The sequence below is a fragment of the Astyanax mexicanus genome, chromosome 17, assembly GCF_023375975.1.
Source record: "Astyanax mexicanus isolate ESR-SI-001 chromosome 17, AstMex3_surface, whole genome shotgun sequence".
NCBI classification, from domain to species: Eukaryota; Metazoa; Chordata; class Actinopteri; order Characiformes; family Acestrorhamphidae; genus Astyanax; species Astyanax mexicanus.
The window spans coordinates 45,033,268-45,052,112 of NC_064424.1; the positions used below are offsets into that span (position 1 = coordinate 45,033,268).

The 18,845-nt window shown below is 40.4% G+C and overlaps 1 protein-coding gene across 1 annotated transcript in view; it reads left to right on the forward strand.

Moving 5' to 3' along the window:
- The first annotated feature begins 689 nt into the window (after positions 1-689).
- Positions 690-18,845, forward strand: part of pcsk1 (proprotein convertase subtilisin/kexin type 1) — a 30,709-nt gene continuing 12,553 nt past the window's right edge. Inside the window, exons 1-6 of the mRNA XM_007253958.4 lie at positions 690-1,193; positions 3,430-3,534; positions 4,420-4,545; positions 12,489-12,635; positions 15,388-15,464; positions 18,515-18,603. Of these exons, the coding sequence (XP_007254020.3) occupies positions 1,011-1,193; positions 3,430-3,534; positions 4,420-4,545; positions 12,489-12,635; positions 15,388-15,464; positions 18,515-18,603 (727 nt within the window). The 5' untranslated portion in view covers positions 690-1,010. The remainder of the gene's footprint in view (positions 1,194-3,429; positions 3,535-4,419; positions 4,546-12,488; positions 12,636-15,387; positions 15,465-18,514; positions 18,604-18,845) is intronic.

The following is an 18,845-nucleotide window of genomic DNA, read 5'->3' on the forward strand; positions in this document are numbered from 1 at the left end:
AGAGAGGGGGGGGGTATAAAATGAGAGTGAGAAAGAAAGAAAGGGATATAAAATGAGAGCAAGAGAGGGGTGGAAAATAATATATATGCACATTTTATATCCCTCTCTCTTTCTGTCTCTCTCTCTCACATTTTATATATATATATATATATATATATATATATATATATATATATATATATATATATATATAAATACAGAGAGAAGGAGAGAGAGAGAAAGAGAGAATGAGTGATCTATATTGTAATGAATACTCTGGGCAGTTCTGCAGGAGCTGTCCAGCGCAGAGGTGCTGAAACGACTTGGGCTTGATGACGTACGTTTTTCGTCAGCATACGAAAATAACGCCTTTAAAATAAATACCTAAATAAAAATACACAAATATGTATTTACTGCCTGTGTGCATATGTTATTATTGACTAGCATTTATGAGCCACATGTGCATGAGAATTAATATATATATTTTTTTTCTGAATTAATTTTATTTAACAACGTCATTCCCTTCAACTCGAATTCCAGCGGCTGGTAGTCTCGAGCTCGCCTGAGCGCGTGCGGGTTATTTATAGATCCCGTCTCCCCTCCTCTTATCCCTCCCGCCTCTTCCTCCTCTCCTCCTCCTCCTCCTCCCTCCATCCTCCCTCCATCCTTCGGGGACCACAGCATCCTACCCCAGGTACGAATTGACGTCAGAGCTCTTCGTAATTTGACGTGTAAACATCCCTTCTTCCTCTTCCACATCTCTCTCTCTCTCTCTCTCTCTCTCTCTCTCTCTCTCTCTCTGTCTCTCTCTCTCTCACTGGTATCTTTCCACGCCTCTCCACGAGCCTACATGCCACAGTCACGAGGAGCGGACCTGATCTCTCTTTCCTGATAATAATATTGATCTGCTCTCTGGTTTGATCATTTATTTTTTATTTCTGTATTGAGTTGGTATTTCTGTATCTCGCGTCCCGCGCGCCCCGGACTCAGTGCGCGCCCCCGTTTCTCCTCGCGCTGCTCTTCGCTCTGAAATGGCAGTAAGATGTCCTGCTGCGGTGTTTCTCGGCGCTCTCGCGGTTCTCTGCGCGCTGTCTTCCCCAGGAGTGAACGCTTTGGACCGGCAGTACCTCAACGAGTGGGCCGTGGAGATCCCCGGAGGAACGGACGCTGCGCAGTCGATAGCCAACGAGCTCGGCTACCAACTGGTCAGACAGGTAGGAAGAACCAGTGCGCTCCTGGGATGAGTAGAAGATACTGGGTTTAGTAAAACACTTGGGGGATTGGTTGAGTTGAAACCTTTGGTTGTGTGTGTTGGTGCAAATTGTTTCATTAGAATCACTTGTGTTAAAATGTGTTGATTGGAACCACCTTGGTTGATTTGAAGCTTTTATTTGTGTTGGAGATAAATAGTTAACTTTTGTTTGTGTTGGAGAAAATTAGTTGATCAGAACCAGACAGAAGTATTGGGAAACCTGCTCATTCATTAAATTAAGGGTATTAAAAAGGGTTTATCCTGATTTTTGTTGGAGAAAATACTTCTACTGTCCAATGAAGGAGTTTTATAAAGGCGATTCAATTTCAGAGCAATGCTTCAGAATGCAACAGCATTCTTACCGACACACCAATAACTTTGCTGAAATTAAAACATTTATTATTTGTGTACTTGTGTCTATGTGACAAAGACATATATTTTTCAAAGGAGAACTTCTTCAATGCATGTTCTTTCCCAGCACTTCACAAACACCTGTTTCTATCTGACGTGTAAAGCCCGTACGTCAGCAGCTGTGCCTCCTGCCTGTGCTGAATGCCTTTGTTCCATCTCTGGCATCAAACTCCACGTCACCAAACAGCCCAGCGAGAGACGTATATCTTAGTTCAGTTCATTTTAAATGTTTACAGAAGAGCTGTGGCATCTTTTTTGAATTCATCCACTGATCCGCTCGCTTTAACCGTCTTATCCTTTTAAGTAATCCTAATGACACTGACACGCAAGATCAGATTTCAAGAGAAGAGAAACACACTCATCCTGCACGCAGACTCATCAAAAGCTTGGGTTTTTATCTTATTATATCCTAAAAACTCTTAAAAATACAGTTATTCCCATCAGTCCAGCTAAACAGACAGGGCACAGCATCATACTGAGCTCCTCAGTCACAAAGCCTTGCGTTACACAACCTCATGCATAAGCAGCAGCACTGCATTCCAGCAGGCTTTGCAGTACAGCTGTACCGACTCCATATATTTCATATATTGTACTCTACATTATACTGTATATTTAAATACTTGTAGATACCCCTTTTAATAAATGCATTGAGATACTTTAGGTTGCACCCATTGCTGACAAAGATGTGCAAACATACACCCACAGCCTCTGTTCAATCTGGTCACTGCTAAGGCTTTAAATTGGCACCAATACGGTAGGGGTGTAGAAAATGGTACAGAAAATTCACGGTTCAGTTCACACCTCAGTATAAATCCCAGAGTTACTTTAACTGCTTAAACTACACGTTTTTTTTCTTCTAAGAATACTACTGGATGCATTTCAGTGTTTGAGTTCTTTTAAAAAAAATATTAGCATTAGGTTGTTAAAGTTAAATTATTGGTTAAACTAAATTAGTGGTGTCAGTCATTTAAAAAATGAATTAAAATCATGATAATTTTTAATGATGGAATTTCCCAGTATTATTGTGAGGGGCCAGGAAGAACAGTGTAGTGGGGTTTAGGTCTAGCAGACTAGCAGATTAGATAATTTTGTTGAGAGAGACAGAGAAAGAGAGAGAGAGAGAGAGAGAGAGAGAGAGAGAAGGCACAAGTGAACGAGAGAAAGAGACAGAGAGAGAGACAGAGAAAGAGAAAGAGAGTACAAGCGCCTAACCCTGCGTTCACACTGGAAAGCAACAGGCGAACATTAGTTTCTTATGGCAGCACAGTGATGGTTATGGACAGTTTTAATGATCTGCGTTTCTGTGCCGCTCTATACTTATGAGCTCCAGCTTCGTTCTGACAGTATGTTTTTTTATTACTCAGTGCAATCAAATCCTCACAGCAAAGCACCACAAGAAATCTACAAGAAACCCCTTCACCATACAGATGAGACACTTACTCCAACAAAAACAAATATATAATAAACTCTGTAATATAAACAGAAGAAATGAAATGGTTTTATCGAAAATCAAATTCTCTCCAATTTAGCTTCATTCTGAAGGATGTAGGTGTTGGATATAAATTGAATACTGGCTGTCCTCCAGGAGAGCATTGGAAATGGTCAAGCTACACACAGCAAGGCCTGTCCTTCTGTATCTGGATGAGGAAGCTCCAGGCCGTCTAGACCAGACAGATGGAATTACGTCATTTAGATCAAACTGAATTTATGTCTAAAAAATGAATCGTCTCCTTCAACAGATTCTACTTCTCTCTGTCCCTTAATCACTCACTCTCTCTCTCACACAGATTGGGGCGCTACAAAACCATTATTTATTCAAACATCAGAGTCATCCTAGCAGGACCAAGAGGAGTGCAGACCACATCACCAAGAGGCTGTCAGAAGACGACAGGGTAAGGGATTCCATTTTAAATCTTTTTACAGTGTATTTTGAATTGTATCTTATTTTTTCACCAATTTGGAACGCCAGATACCCAGCCTACTTATTATTAGTAGGAGTAGAAATCACAGGTGTTTGCACAATACAATAAAATCCCGATACAATGCCCATGCTAACAATGATATCTCAATACTGTGATTTTGTAAAACTCAATACTTAATGGAGTCTGTGTTACTGAAGAGGATACAATAATCCCTTGAGCGGAATGGCTAGTGGCTTAGTGGTTAGCATGTTCACCTCCTAGCGCTGGGGTCGGGTTCAAGTCCCTATCTGGGTGGTGTTTTTTCCAGGGACTCTGGTTTCGTCTGGTTTTCTCCCACACTCAATACACATGGAGATCATTGATAAGTTGGCCTCCAGGTGGACGGTGTTTCCGGTTGATGAGGGTTATTGAATGATTATGTATTTATTGGTGAAAGTTTCACAGAAATTGGCCACATGTTTACCTTTTATCGATATAGTGTCCCACTCCAATCACTGGTGATGCTCCCAACACTATGAGAGGGAAGGATAGCACATGCCTCCAACACAAATGAAAACCAGCCACCACCCCCTCAGAAAGAGCATGGACAAATGTGCTCTCTCAGACTCAAGATCCATGGTTTAAACTGGCGATCCTCGGATCAAACCAATTCTCCCGAAAGAGCTGCTAGAGAAAGTGTAAATGAATGAAAGAGAGTGACTGATCTAGACAACCTTACCTATTTCCTATAGTATTTCTGTATGGAATTTATATCTTTAATGCATTTAAATATGTGTGAATATGTCTGTTCTCACATATCTTTGTGATTGAAAAGATACATAAGGCTTATTGATACATTTCTTTGTCTCTCTGCAGGTATCGTGGGCGGAGCAGCAGTATGAGAAGCAGAGAAGTAAGCGAGCTCCTTTAGGGGCTGATTGTAAAGAATGCTCAGTGGACAAACTCTTCGATGATCCCATGTGGAACCAGCAGTGGTACCTGGTGAGTTATTCTGGAATGGTTTTACTTTTTTAAACAGGGCATTAGCAAGTCTGAACAAAGAATAACAGTCCAAAAAGAGACGGAAGAAAACAGAACTGAGGAAAAGAACATTGTAGAACAGTGTGAATGAGAGGCATCAGTCCAGTGTCTGGGATTGTTGGTGTTAGGTGGTATTAGAAGGTGTTAGTTGGAGTTGGCTGTAGCTGTGTACAGTATAGTACGTGGGGGATGAGGTGTTTGACAGTGCTGCAGTCTCAGCAGTTATAAATAGACAGGTTTCCACATGGATCATCCTGATGTCGATATGGGAAGACCCTCCTCATTGATACAAGACTGAGAGACTGAATTAGATAGAAAAGCAGACAGACATAAATCAGAATGAGGAAAAATCCATCCCTCAAATTGGACCATCCATCAGCAAAAGCCATTTTTCTGCACTCGGCGTCTGCTTGCTGGAGCTCTTAAACACTGTGGATTCCCCATCTTCTGTTGGGGTCTAGAGGCTGCTCCCCAGATCTCTTCATTACTGATGGCTGATGGAACCATTGGGTTTGTGTGCTGGGCTGCTAGCTCTAGTTGAGGTGCTTGAGTGTTGAGAGCTTCCTGTTGCGTCCACAGTTAATCCTGTTGGATGTGGTTGGTCCTTCTTGGTGGTATGCTGACATTACCCTGATTACCGTGGCTCTTGATGCATCACAAAGACTTGCTGTCTTGGTCACAGATGCTCCAGCAAGACGTGCACCAACAATTTGTCCTCTTTTGAACTCTGGTATGTCACCCATAATGTTGTGTGCATTGCAATATTTAGAGCAGAACTGTGCTCTTACCCTGCTAATTGAACCTTCACACTCTGCTCTTACTGCTGCAATGTGCAATTAATGAAGATTGGCCATCAGGCTGCTCCAATTTAGCCATGAAACCTAAAATCCCACACTAAAATGATGACAGGTGTTTTAGTTCCATTGTCCAACCCCTGCATTTAATACTTTTAAGATGAAATGTGGAGTTGGGGATCTTTACTCCAACAAAAGATGAATAAAGTCTTTTTTAATACACTTGATTTCAGGCCCAGTGAATCTTTGGCCTTTTAGACTTTGCTCTTCATTCAACAATCAGGATATGTTCATGTCACATGGGCTTTGTTTGCAAAGGGTGAGGGTGGGATGGGTTAGAGGCTGTGAGAGATAGAGAGAAACAGATAGAGAGACAGAAGGAGAAAGAGTGAATGGGCTGCCAAAAAGTGCATTTGCCTAATTGAGCATGCCTTTGGATATATCGGAGAAAAGCAGCCCTCGCTGAACCAAAACAACAGAAGAGGCAATCAAATGTAAAGTCCTAATTCGCTTTAGCACCGTCAAGCTTATCTTACAGAGCAAACGTCCCATTTCCCCCAGATATGAATTACATCCGCTCGTGGCCTGAGCTGTGACCCACTCTAATCAAATGGAGCGCTCGCCATGCTTTTTGCGAGCGATGGATTACTTTTAGATGCTCATTTTATCCCAGATCACTCTTTAGCAGTGCTTTTCTTCTGTCTGCTGCTCTTTTCTGACAGAGAGGGTCTTTTTTACAGTGTGTATGTGTGGTGATATTTGTGTTTATGTGATGATGATGATGTGGCCATATTTGCCCATGTCTCCTCTGATCCTTACTCCTTCTGCTATATTGTTGTTTTATGGCGGAAAAACAGGATATTGGAAGTCTGAGTCACGTTTTGTTTTCTTTGCTTCGTTCCTCCTAATTGAACTGGTCATAAAATTTCCAGTTTGCTTCGTCACAAGCTGTTCCATAGCACCAAATGGGCTCAACAGCCCAGCTTCCCCTCAGATCTCAGAGTGACTAACAGCAGTACGTTCTGTTCACTTGTTAAGGTGAACCTGTGTATCTTTTTTTTTTTTTTTTTTTTTTTTTTACCAATTTTGTCCTCAGATTAGTTTAGCCAATTAACCTACCCACTCACTAGGGCTCCTCCTATAAGCTAGAACACTAGCACAATACATCTACACTAAATAGCCAATGCACTCAGAGGAAATCACCAGATCCCCAGCTTTGATACATCAGCCAACAGACGCCTGTGCAAGTTGGCATCTCAATGGGACTCTTATTAAATTTTCTCCCAATTTTCCTAGCTATGCCAATTTTCCCACCCATTTTTAGCTAGGTCAGTTTTCCCACCTATTTTTAGCAAGGCCAATTTTCCCACCTATTTTTAGCTAGGTTAATTTTCCCACCTATTTTTAGCTAGGCCAATTTTCCCACCCATTTAGTTGCTATTCTAAATCTATTAAGCCAACTGTACATCTCCGATCGCTAGTGATGCCACAACACAAAGAGGGTAAAAACTAGCACATGCCTCCTTCGACACATGTGAAGTCAGACTCCGCCTCTTTTTGAACTGCTGCTGATGCTGCTGATGCTTGCCGAGTAGCATCAGAGCGCTAACACTCGGAGGAAAGCGCAGGGACTTGGTTCTGATACATCAGCTCACAGACGCAGCCTTGTGCTGATGAACATCACCCCAGGAGTGATGAGGGAAAAAAGGGGCCATCTCTGGCAGCTCATGGCAAGCTGAATGACGGGAATTCGAACCAGCGATCTCCAGATCACTGTTTAGCCATGAAAATAGTGGTACATGGTGCTTAATGGGTGTTATTAGCGTTTTCCTAAACCAGATAAAACGTGTTGCTAAAATACTGTAGTTAATTCTGTTCCTTTTACCCATGCTCTGGATAGTCCCTGTAGAAGGAAATAGCAGATTCGGAAAGATATTAATCCAGGAGTTTCCAATCTTATACCAACACACTTTATGAATTGTTTAAAGACTGAGTTCAGCAGATAACACAGAAGTTAGTGTGTTCTCTGGCTTGCTTAGATAAGATTGGACACCCCCATATTAGATCCTGTAATTGTGTTTGTATTGATAAGGATGTCCACACTCACAGACAGGCTGAGTAATTTTACTGTCTGGGAAACAACAAATTGCCTCAATATAAAGCAATGAAACAACATATAAGAAGAGTTCCTAAGTACAATTCTGTTAAAACCTACAAGTTACAACCTACAACCTATTTTTTATAAATATTGTTTTGAAATAGTGTTTTACTTGTGTGTGATTTGTTCAGTTTACAGGGAAAATAGCATAATAAGATCTAAGACCTTCTTAAAGGACTATTAAGGTAGTGTTTTCCGTATTAGCAGCTCTTGTCAGCAGAGCTTCAGACAGTATTTTCTTATTTGAACTTTGCAGTAAAATACAGCAATCTGTGTTGGTTGAGGCCTCTAAAACTGCACACTGCCATTCCCCCAGTAACATATCCACACTCATGGTTGCCAGGTATAAACAGCAGCAGAGTTCTGCAAGAGTTGTGCAGCCATGGAAATGGGAGAGGTGGCTATTTTTCTGCTGAACAGGTAATCATTGAGCTTCAGTAAGGTTGCTGACCATAGCTAGCTGGACAATTTGGTACAACCACTAGTGTAGTAGACATGGGCATTTTGGACTTCAATAGAGTAAGAGTCTTACTTCCTTGCCACTGTGTGTCAATCTGGCAACTCGTGTGAGTTTTGCATTTGGGTAGGGGCGGGTAGAACAGAAAACTCTATCCAGTGTTTGTAAATTGTACCTTCTGCTACCATTTCACACACTTGCTCGCATTTTTACTGATTGTTTATTTAAGAACAGATTTAAGAGCATCATTAAGAAGATAGTAAAGAACGAATTCTGTTGAATTTCAAAAGCAGCCTTCTGTACTGAGGTGGCTATTTTTCCTGCTGAACAGGTAATCATTGAGCTTCAGTAAGGTTGCTGACTAGCAAAATAAAAATATTTTGGACAATTGAAACAAATATTCAGTAGTTATCAACAGAGTTAGACTCGTTGCCGCTTGCCACTGTGTGTCAATCTGGCAACCCATGTAAGCTTGTAGGGCAGAAAACTCTATCCAGTGTTTGGAAATTAGACTCCTATAGCCATTTTACACATTCACTTGCATTTATTACTGATTGTTTCTTTAAGAACAGATTTTAGAGCATCATTAAGAAGATATTAAAGAACAAGTCCTGTTGTTTTCTTGCTTCAGCAGCACCTGTTTAAATGATCCTCCTCCCTAAACAGATTAATGTTAACCCTTATTTATTAATTAAACCTGTTTCCAAAAGCAGCCTTCTCTACTGAGGCATATCTTCAGAGGCGCTCTAGCGCAGTGGTGCATAGAGAGGGAGGGGGCGAGCGATAGAGGGAGGATGACGTGCGAGCTATGGAGATGAGACAGAGGATGTGCTGAAAGGGAGGGAGGGAGGGAGGGAGGGAGAAGGATAAGATAGATATTTGTGGAGGAGGAGGAAAGATAGAAAAAAAATAAAGAAAGAGAGAGAACAGAAAGAAGAGAGAGAGGAAAAGAGATGTAGAGGTAGATTAGAGAGAGATACAGATAGAGAGAGAGAGAGAGAGAGAGAGAGAGAGAGAGAGAGAGAGAGAGAGAGAGAGAGTGTGTGTGTGCATGCATTACCTTATGGTAGTGTAGAGAGGATGCTGGGTAATTCAGTCTGAGATGAGTCATAAGATGCTCCTCAGTGTGTTGGGCTGAGAGCCACAGGCTGTAATTGGGTGGGTGTGGTGTATATGAATGTGTGTTTGGGTGCATGCTAATCCTTCAAAGCTAATGACAGTAGAAGAGAACTGCAGAGATGCAATCTGATATCACAATATGCTTTACTATATTTCATTCATTCCCCACTGCGTCATTTATACATACTAATACAATAATATATACAGTAAATGTGTTGGGGACAGGCAGAGATGAGACAAGCACGGAAAAATATAAGAGGCTTTATTAAGATACGACAATCCCAAATCGTCTAGGTCAAAAACGCAGCAAGACAGTGTAGGAAGTCACGGCAAAAACATAATTGAAGTGTGAAAAAAACAAAGAAATAAACAATAACACAGGCAAGATAAACATTTTATTAAGACAGACAGAACCACAATCCATTACTTGGCGGAGAGTGAGTGAAGTGCAGAGGTGTATATAATGAGTGAAACAGGTGAAACAGGTGAAGTCAGTATTCAGGTGATTGTGATCTGGAAGGAGTCATCTGATGTTTCATGTGAGGGAGTGAATGTGTGATGTCAGGTTGTGGTGCATTCTGGGCAATGGAGTCCAGAGCTTTGAGGTCAGTGATAGACACAGGTACAGGAAGAAAATAAGAATATATTTACTAGATTTTGGACCATTGCTGTAAGGATTTGATTGCATTCAGAGCATTAGTGAGTTCAGGATGTTGGATGTTTATCTGCTTTTTCTTTAATAATGGTAAATTAATTTGAGAATATGGCCTGTTGATGAAACTTAGGCCCCCAAAACCCTTTGCAAAAACTCCACCTTCACCTTTAGAGATGCTCTAGATGCTCATTCAGCTATAAGAAATGTATTCTTGTCTATAAATCCCAGATGTTGAATTGCAACATTAGTATGTGATCTTAATCGTTATTTGCTTTATCTACAGTATTCAGTATCAGAAATTGTCATTTAAACTTTGAACTATCTTAGAAGAAGAGCATTTCTAGATTACAGTAGCAATAAAACCATTATAGCAGTATTCAGTAAGAATTACTTAAGAGTATTGCTCTTTGAGCTTCCTGCTAAAGACATGCTTTACACATGCATTTCTGGACAAGCTGAGAAATACAGAACCATCACTAAAAGTGAAACAAGATTGTAGAATGAGATTGCTGAGAATATTACAGGGTTTTACACTAATATAGACAATATCCTCACTAATACAGATATTATTATGAGAATAATACAAAATGCTACATCAAATTTTGTATATTTAGCTTTAACTGCATGTTTAGCTCTTTCTGTCCATCCGGAGTCCTCATATTCTATGTGTGGTCACGTCCACATTAGCTCTCGCCCCCTCCTTCTGTTAAAGAGAGCGAGATGGAGTGAGATCTCAGCTATGAGTCACGGTGGAGGGGCTGCTGCTTATGCTTCTGCACGTACGGGTCCACAGTGTCCTGAAGCTGTTTATTCCAGCTTTATTTTTTTCTCTGCTTTTTGTCCTCTGATTCATCAGGACCCCTGGACTGCTTCTCACTGCCGCCTCCACCAATTAAAACCCTGACGCTAATGAGATCTCTCCCACTGTCCATCCTGCCCTTTACATTTCTATACATCACAAAGCCTTTACTAAGCGGATAGCGTGATAATATTGTGTATTTCTGGAGTCTCTCCAGCACTCGCTCTCTTGTTGACGCTTAATTACCTGCCCGGAGACCGCCCGTCCTCACGGCCCAGTCTGGCAGGTGAATAGAGCCTCCAGAAAGGTCAGCATGGAAGATTATATCATTTAAACAAGAGGCATTCTGCTTTTGAGAGTTGCTAATGGATGTGATTCGTGGAGAGCCTTTTTATTAAGGACGCGGACAAAAGTGGACCGTATAATCTCCATGGACACAAATGCACAGAGTTCAATACACGGCTTTTTATATGGTCAGACCTACTTAGACACTCTTTATACAGTATTTACACCAATAACAGTGAACAAATTAGGAGTTTAGTTGTTTTAATTCTGAGAATGTAAATAGAATCTTTGGACAAAAGTAAGAACATAAGCCAGGGGTCGGCAAAAAAAAAAAAAAAAAAAAATCAGTTTTGGAAAATGAAGTGTAATGGGAAGGAGTGCTACTAGTAGATTAGTAGCTCTCCAGCCCAGAGGGTTGTTGAACCCAATGGCAGAACAGTTGATCTCAAAGCAGGTAAACCCAAGAAAAAAGGAATAAATAAATAAATAAATACACCACTCCTCACACGGGATCAAACCTGTGTTGCCAGGATTGCTGTCCAATACACTACCACTGCCCTGGCTAGTACTTTAGAAACTAAAATCACGCCGAACACGACAGAGAGACAGGAGAGGAATGTAAAAAAAAAGCTCACCAAAGAAGCATTTTATTATTTTCATTATTGTTCGTTATAGTTCAAACAACCTCACTGGCCAGATTTTTCATTCTTGCGGGCCACATCTTGTCCGCGTGTCGCCTATTGCCGACCCTTTTTATAATCTGTTTATTCATAGTTTCTTTCTAAGATCAAGAATATTAAAAATTCTGTTTATCCTGCTCTACTGTCAAGGAAAGGTTTCTACTAGATTTTGCTGCATTGCTGTGAGATTGCGATTGTTTGATTGCACTGCAAAGTTGGGATGGGTTAGCCACAAAGCTAACAGCCAGCCATGGTAAGGTAAGAGCTGTGATGCTAACAGACTGTACAGGGTTGAAGTGGATCAGCCTCAATGTTAACAGCCAGCCTCTGTCAGGGTTAGAGCCACAGTGCCAACAGACACAGGAAACACAGCAGCTGGGCTTGATGAGGTTAAGGCAGGTTAGCTGTGATGCTAACAGCCAGCATCTGCAGGGTTAGAGCCAGTCAAACAGACAGGCAAGGATGGAGTGTTTTCCTGTTCTTTACTATTGATTAAATGTAAATGTAAATGTTATTAATGCTGGTTTACTTTCTTCCTCTCTTTTTTTATTTCACACTCTTTCTTCTCATTCTCTTTGTTTCTTTCTTCTCCTGTCCTCTCTTTCTCTCTCTCTCTTTTTTGCTCTTTGTCTCATATCTCTCACTCTTTTATTCTGTTTATTTTTCTCTCTTTTTTCTTCTGGTCTTTCATTCTTTCTTTTTTTCTTTCTCTTGTTCTCTCTCATTTTGTTCAACTTTTTCATCTTTTTTCAATCAATAATATTTCATCAATTTGTCTCTCTTTTTTTCTCTTTTATTCTCTTTATTTTTATCTCCTGGTCTTTCTTTCTTTCTTTCTTTCTTTCTTTCTTTCTTTCTTTCTTTCTTTCTTTCTTTCTTTCTTTCTTTCTGTCTTCTGCTGTCTCATTGCTTTCTATACCCCCCTCTCTCTCTCTCTCCTCCTCATCCCTCCATCAGCAAGACACGCGGACGTCTCCGTCTCTGCCGAAGCTGGACCTGCACGTGATCCCGGTGTGGAAGAAGGGGATCACGGGTAAAGGCGTGGTCATCACCGTGCTGGACGACGGCCTGGAGTGGAACCACACCGACATCTACCCCAATTACGTAAGAGCGTCACCATGGCAACACCCACTCCTCTGACACAACACCCTACACCTGTTTCCATGGAGACCGAGACCCCCAACCATGCGAGAGACGATCCATAGCGACATGTAGGATCGTCACTGCAGTGTGCAGAGAACTGTGATCAAGACGTTTAGTGTTAAAAGCACACACACACATACACACACACACACACACACACACACAGCATTCACACACATTCACCCTAAAGGAGGCTGCAACAGCAACCAGTGAACATATATATATATTTTTTTCTATTAATATATTAAGAGGTAGGTATCAAAATGTTCAAATACGCCAAGTCAAAACTGTGATGTAACAGTTTTCGGGGATTTGTTTTCGGCTCATTTCTGGCTCTTGTTTTATGGTTCTGCTGGAAGAAACAACAGTGAGGAAGCTTCACATTTTGTCTCTTCACTAATCTGATCTCTTTTATTCAACTATGACAAGATACGTTCAGTTTTCCATTCTAAAGTCAAGAATGTGATGTAACAGTTTTGGGATTTTGTATTTGGCCCATTTCTAGCTTTTGTTTTTTGGTTCTACCTGACGGAGCATCAGTGTTTGAGCTTCACAGGTTATCTCTTCCATGAACTGAACTCTTGTATTCAACTATGACAAGATAAATTCAGTTTTCCATTTAAAAAAGTCAAGACTGTGATGTAACAGTTTTGAGGATTTGTATTTGGCCCATTTCTAACTCTTGTTTTTTGGTTCTACTGGACGGAACATCAGTGTTTGAGCTTCACAGTTTATCGCTTCCATGTACTGAACTCTTGTACTCAACTATGACAAGATAAATTCAGTTTTCAATTTGAAAGTCAAGACTGTGATGTAACAGTTTTGGGGATTTGTATTTGGCTCATTTCTAGCTGTGTGAGCTTCACAGTTTGTGCCTTCACCGTACTGAACTCTCTTATTCCTGATTAATTGCCTTGCCGAAAGCTGCATTTAAATTCATTCTACGACTGTAAATTTACTACACTTATGTTAAAAAAGTAAGACACCCCATAAAAAACCTGTCATTTTTTGAACATTTTTAGACACTTTTATATGATCCTTTAAGCTTCATTTGAACAGTATTGAGAGATGGAGCATATATAACAAAACAAATGAAACTGAAGAAATGATTATGCTTAACGTAAATCTGACATTTTCTACTCCTCCATGCAGTATTCTTTCAGCTCTCTAATTCAACTATGACAAGATGTTCGATTCTAGAGTCCGTTTAAGATTTACTGAATAGCGTCTAGCTGGACCTGGGAAGCTTCTGGACAGAGTGTAGGCTATATGTGTGTGTAAATAGTCAATAGATGTGTCAAAGTGACACTCCACACACACACACACACACAGATTAAGACTGAGAGCCAGTCTGAGTCTTCACACACATCCAGCTCCAGTGTGTAATTATCGTAACTCAATCAGAAGGCCTTTACTGTCTCAACGGCGCAGACTCTGGCCTATTGAAGCGTTGCACTGCTAAATCATTATGGGCTGCTTTCCCAGTTACAGATTCAGCCTGGTTCTGGAGTGAATGGCACCATTAGTGGGGCCTAATCTGAGTCCATAAAGCCAGGCCTGTAATTAGTGCTAACAACCAGTTTCATTTTTGCCTTTGTGTCGGTGTGCGACTCACTGGCTTAACCCTCAAACTAAGCCAGTTTGTGAGTGTGTATTTGTGTGTGTGCGTAGCCAAACACACTATGGACTGATATCGGCTGTTGTTTTTTACCTACTGATGTGTAATATTGTGCAGTGTGGGTGTGTCTGTGTGAATTAGCATTAGCATTAGCATCCACTTGGTCCTGAACGTGCCAGTAAAACAGAGCACAAATAAGCTATTTATTTACCTTCTGAGAATTCTCCTCACTTATGCCAGTTAAACACAGAACATTGTGTTTAAAACTGGGATGAAATAGCTGATACCTGATCCATTAAACACGCCTGGATTGGCCCCAATATTTCTATGATAATTCATATTTCTGTGATGATTCAGCAAAGGAATATGTTTTTTAGATATTTTTGGTGTCTGTAGATTCTGCCCTTTTTTATTGCATCTATTTATGACATCATACATGACTCATATCCGGAGTAATAAGGCTGTGAATAAGGGTTGATATGCTCCCACTCCTGATTCATTGCCTCGCCAGAGAAGCTAGTTTAAGTGGAAGGCTTCACCCCATAAAAACCTGTCCTTTTTTAACATTTTTATACATGTTTATATGGACATTTAAGCTTAATTTGAACAGTATTGAGAGATGAAATTTGAAAACAAATAAAACTGAAGAAATTGCATATGCTTAAAATCTTATAACAATCACATTTTGACATTTCCTACTCTTCCATGCAGTATTATTTCAGCTGTGTGATGTTTTGTGGGTTTGTACAGCCCACTTTAAACCCCCTAATTAAAATTTGGGCTTTGACTTTATGACATTCGACACTCTTTGACATTTCCAAGTTTGGGCCATTTATTGTTGGATGTACTAGAATGCTTTGGGTCATTGTCATGTTGCATGGCTCACCACTGCTTCAGCTTTATTTTCCTCAAGCACCTTTCTGATACAGTGGAGAATTAATATTAGATTCTGATTTTTTTGTATTATCACAGTTGTTACTAAATGTTTTTAAAATTTAAATATAAACATTGGGAGACACATATACAGGATTTACTTGGGTATTAATGCTAGTTTTAACACTAATTCTTCTATCACTATCTCTCTCTTTTCTCCAGGATCCTGCAGCCAGTTACGATTTCAACGACAACGACCCCGATCCTTTCCCCAGATACGACTCCACCAATGAGAACAAGTGAGTACCACACCATCATAATTCTCTCAGGTCTGCAGATGGATGAACAGTGGACGCAGGCCCTGGGCCGGAGCCACAATCCAGGATTAGGAAGTGGTAATCTAGAATTATGACAGGAATACAAGGATCGCCATTATCAGATGCGCTCCAGCGCGGCCGGGTCCAGTCACGGCGACAGCTGTGTTTAAAGGGCGCCGGTGGCGGTGTCAGCAAATGTGATGTAGATAAGTCAACTCTCTGTCACACAACGTGTGTAATCCTCTTCCCCTCTTATACATTTCCCTCATCCACTCTGACATAACAGGATTAGAGTACGTACACAGTTTGGCCGTCTGAGAGTGGAACGCCAGAAACTCACGCCACACTGTTTACCAGCTGTGCGTCCAGCCTGCGTTGCATCACTGGGGTCAAACACTACCAGTAGCAAATCTGGAATCACCATTCAAACCTTCAGAATATGAATAATGAGCCTAATTCACAAATAAAAATGTTTTATTGTGTGAATTTTCTTAATTTTTATCTTTGGAAAAGTTCATTAGATCCCACTGTCATCCACAGCAAAAACTGCAGAGTTTAAAATTCAGAGCTAAATAGATGAGTTGATTTTCACACTCAAGGTGTAATTTTAACTCATCATTCAGATATAAATGGTGTTCAGTGTTGGAGTAATTTGACAGTTAAGTTGAGTTAAATTTTTAAGTGTTAAATAAATCCAAATAAACCCAATAAATACTGCCCATTTCCACATAGATTTAATTTATCTCCACCCATTGAATCCCATTTATATGAAAACATTATTGAATGTCACAATCTTTCTAAAAACTGTGTAAGTGGATTTTAAAAAGATATTTCTTCTGAATAATATGTTGGCGAATGTAGTTCAGATGGTTTTCATTTTTGCAAAACAAGTTGCAGTTAATACCTTTTTAACTATTTCTTTTTTTTTTTTTTACTTTTTTACCTTCTCCTTTTGCCATATGGCAGATATCAGATATCGTTTATCGCAATGATTTCTGGAACGATTCTTCATATATTTGAACAATTACAGTTTAAAAAAAAATAAAAACAGCAGCACCTGTTGACTAGAGAATATTTTATTTATTAGAAATACAAAAAAAAATACTAACGCATTTCGGCACTCAGGCCTTCATCAGGGTAAATAACATTCTAGTAAATTATAAAACAACCAATGAAAACATTCTAAATACTGAGGGCCACACAATCAGCCAATAAGAAGCTGACAGCTCAATTCCACAGAAAAAACACTTCCACCTAAATCTTTTATAAAGTCCTTCTGAAATTCACAAACTCAGTCAATTTTCACTCAATTTTACCAGGAAAAGACATTTATGTAAAAACACACACAGGAAAAAAACACAATACCACCACCAAACTGACAATCCAGACAATGATTTTCCTAAAATTCCCTAATAAACTCCTTTAGCGTCAAATTCTCATTCATATGGACAGAATCCAAACCTATTTTAAATTTAAAAACCTAAATTAAATTGTATTTTTCTATAAAAGTAATGTATGTTTAGACTCATCCTGAGGTTATATCATATAGCATCATTCTCCAGTTCAGTGAAATCTGACCTGTCTCATCTGAAAACTTGAAAAGAAGCATTTCTGTATCATTAAACAACATAATCATAAAACCATACATCCGTACAAAATCACTTCTCTCAGTTCTGAGCTGATCTGCAATTAGAGGCTGACACACTGTAGGTGTGGGATAAAATGGAAAACACTCATTACTCTCGCCCTCTGTGAGTTCAGCTGCCTCCATCACACACACAATGCCTGCCAGTGACTCATAGTGTGGCGCGCACACACACACACACACACACACACACACACACACACACACACACACACGCGAACACACTCATCCTCTTACCCACCCATGTCGGAGTGCTGCTTTGTCAACAGGCTCAAGGTACTTCACTGTAATTGTTTGCATAATACAGAATTTGTCAACAGTCCATTTAGGCTCAAAAGATAGATCAGATGAACGGGGGAAGCAAAAGCAACAGAAAATAGAACTCACTCATTAACAATTAACAAGATTCAGCCCGACAATTAGCATGTCTGCGCTAATTACACCCTCCGAACAGCATAATGTTATCAAACATGAAGACCCAAAGTAAATACTCTGAGCAGACAGACAGACACTCATCCATCACTGTAATACAGCAGATCCTTTATACTGTATCACAGTGATCTAAGATCAGTCCAAGGGGCTCATTTTCTAGACACAGCTTCTCAGTGATTACTGGTTTAGCCCTAGCCCTTAACGCTAATGCCATCATTTTCACCCACACATTTTTTTTAATGTGATTTCCATTGCGTTGCTGCTGTCTGGGTTGCATGGGACTTTGTTTGGGTATCTTCAGGGCGATAATTGATTGATCATTGATGTCATTAATGAGTAAAACAGAGTAAAATGACGCCCGCTTCATTGTTCAGTGTTCTGTTCAGTTTTGTTACCTTGTCAAACTGTGCTTCCCTGGTGTATATTTAAGGTCTCTGTAAAACGCAGAATCCACCGGAGATCCAATGTAAACCTACAGTTATACAGATAGCTAACATTAGGTAGCTGGTATAAACAGAGCTGTAAGCTCCTTAGCTTACGAGAGACAATGTCGGCTCTGCTGCAGCCCGGCTTCAGCTCTGCCTCTTTTTGAACTGCTGCTGATGCAGCATTACTGAGTAGCATCACAGCGCTAACGCTCGAAGGAAAGCTCAGCGACTCGGTCCTGATATATCAGCTCACAGACGCAGCCTTGTGCTGATCCACATCACCCTTTAGAGTGATGAGAAGAAAGAGCGCCATCTACTGTAACCACCCAGAGAGAGCAAGGCCAATTGTGCTCTCTCAGGCCTCTGGCAGCTGATGGCAAGCTGCACGATCAGGATTCGAACCAACAATCTCCTGATCATAGTGGCAGCACCTAGTACCTGCTAGACTACTCGGAAAATCACAAAGCACCAACATATCATGAGTCGTGATTCATTAATAAGAATTGCTTTTGTTTCTGTGTCTTCAGGCACGGGACAAGGTGTGCAGGTGAGATTGCCATGCAGGCGGACAACAACAAATGTGGAGTCGGGGTGGCTTACAACTCTAAGGTTGGAGGTAAGTGGCCATTGCTGTGAGGATTTGAATGTATTCAGACACAAGAGCATAAATGAGGTCAGGATGTTTGGATGATCACCACCTTTCCAACTCATCCCCTGCAGACGTATTGGATGCATTTGCATGTATATATCAGAAAAAGTAGCAGAATGGTACAACCACACAGCTTGGTTTAGGGACGTGTCATTGTGTCTTTGCTATCGTAACATCGGGAAAAGTACAAATTGCACAGCTCAAAAAAC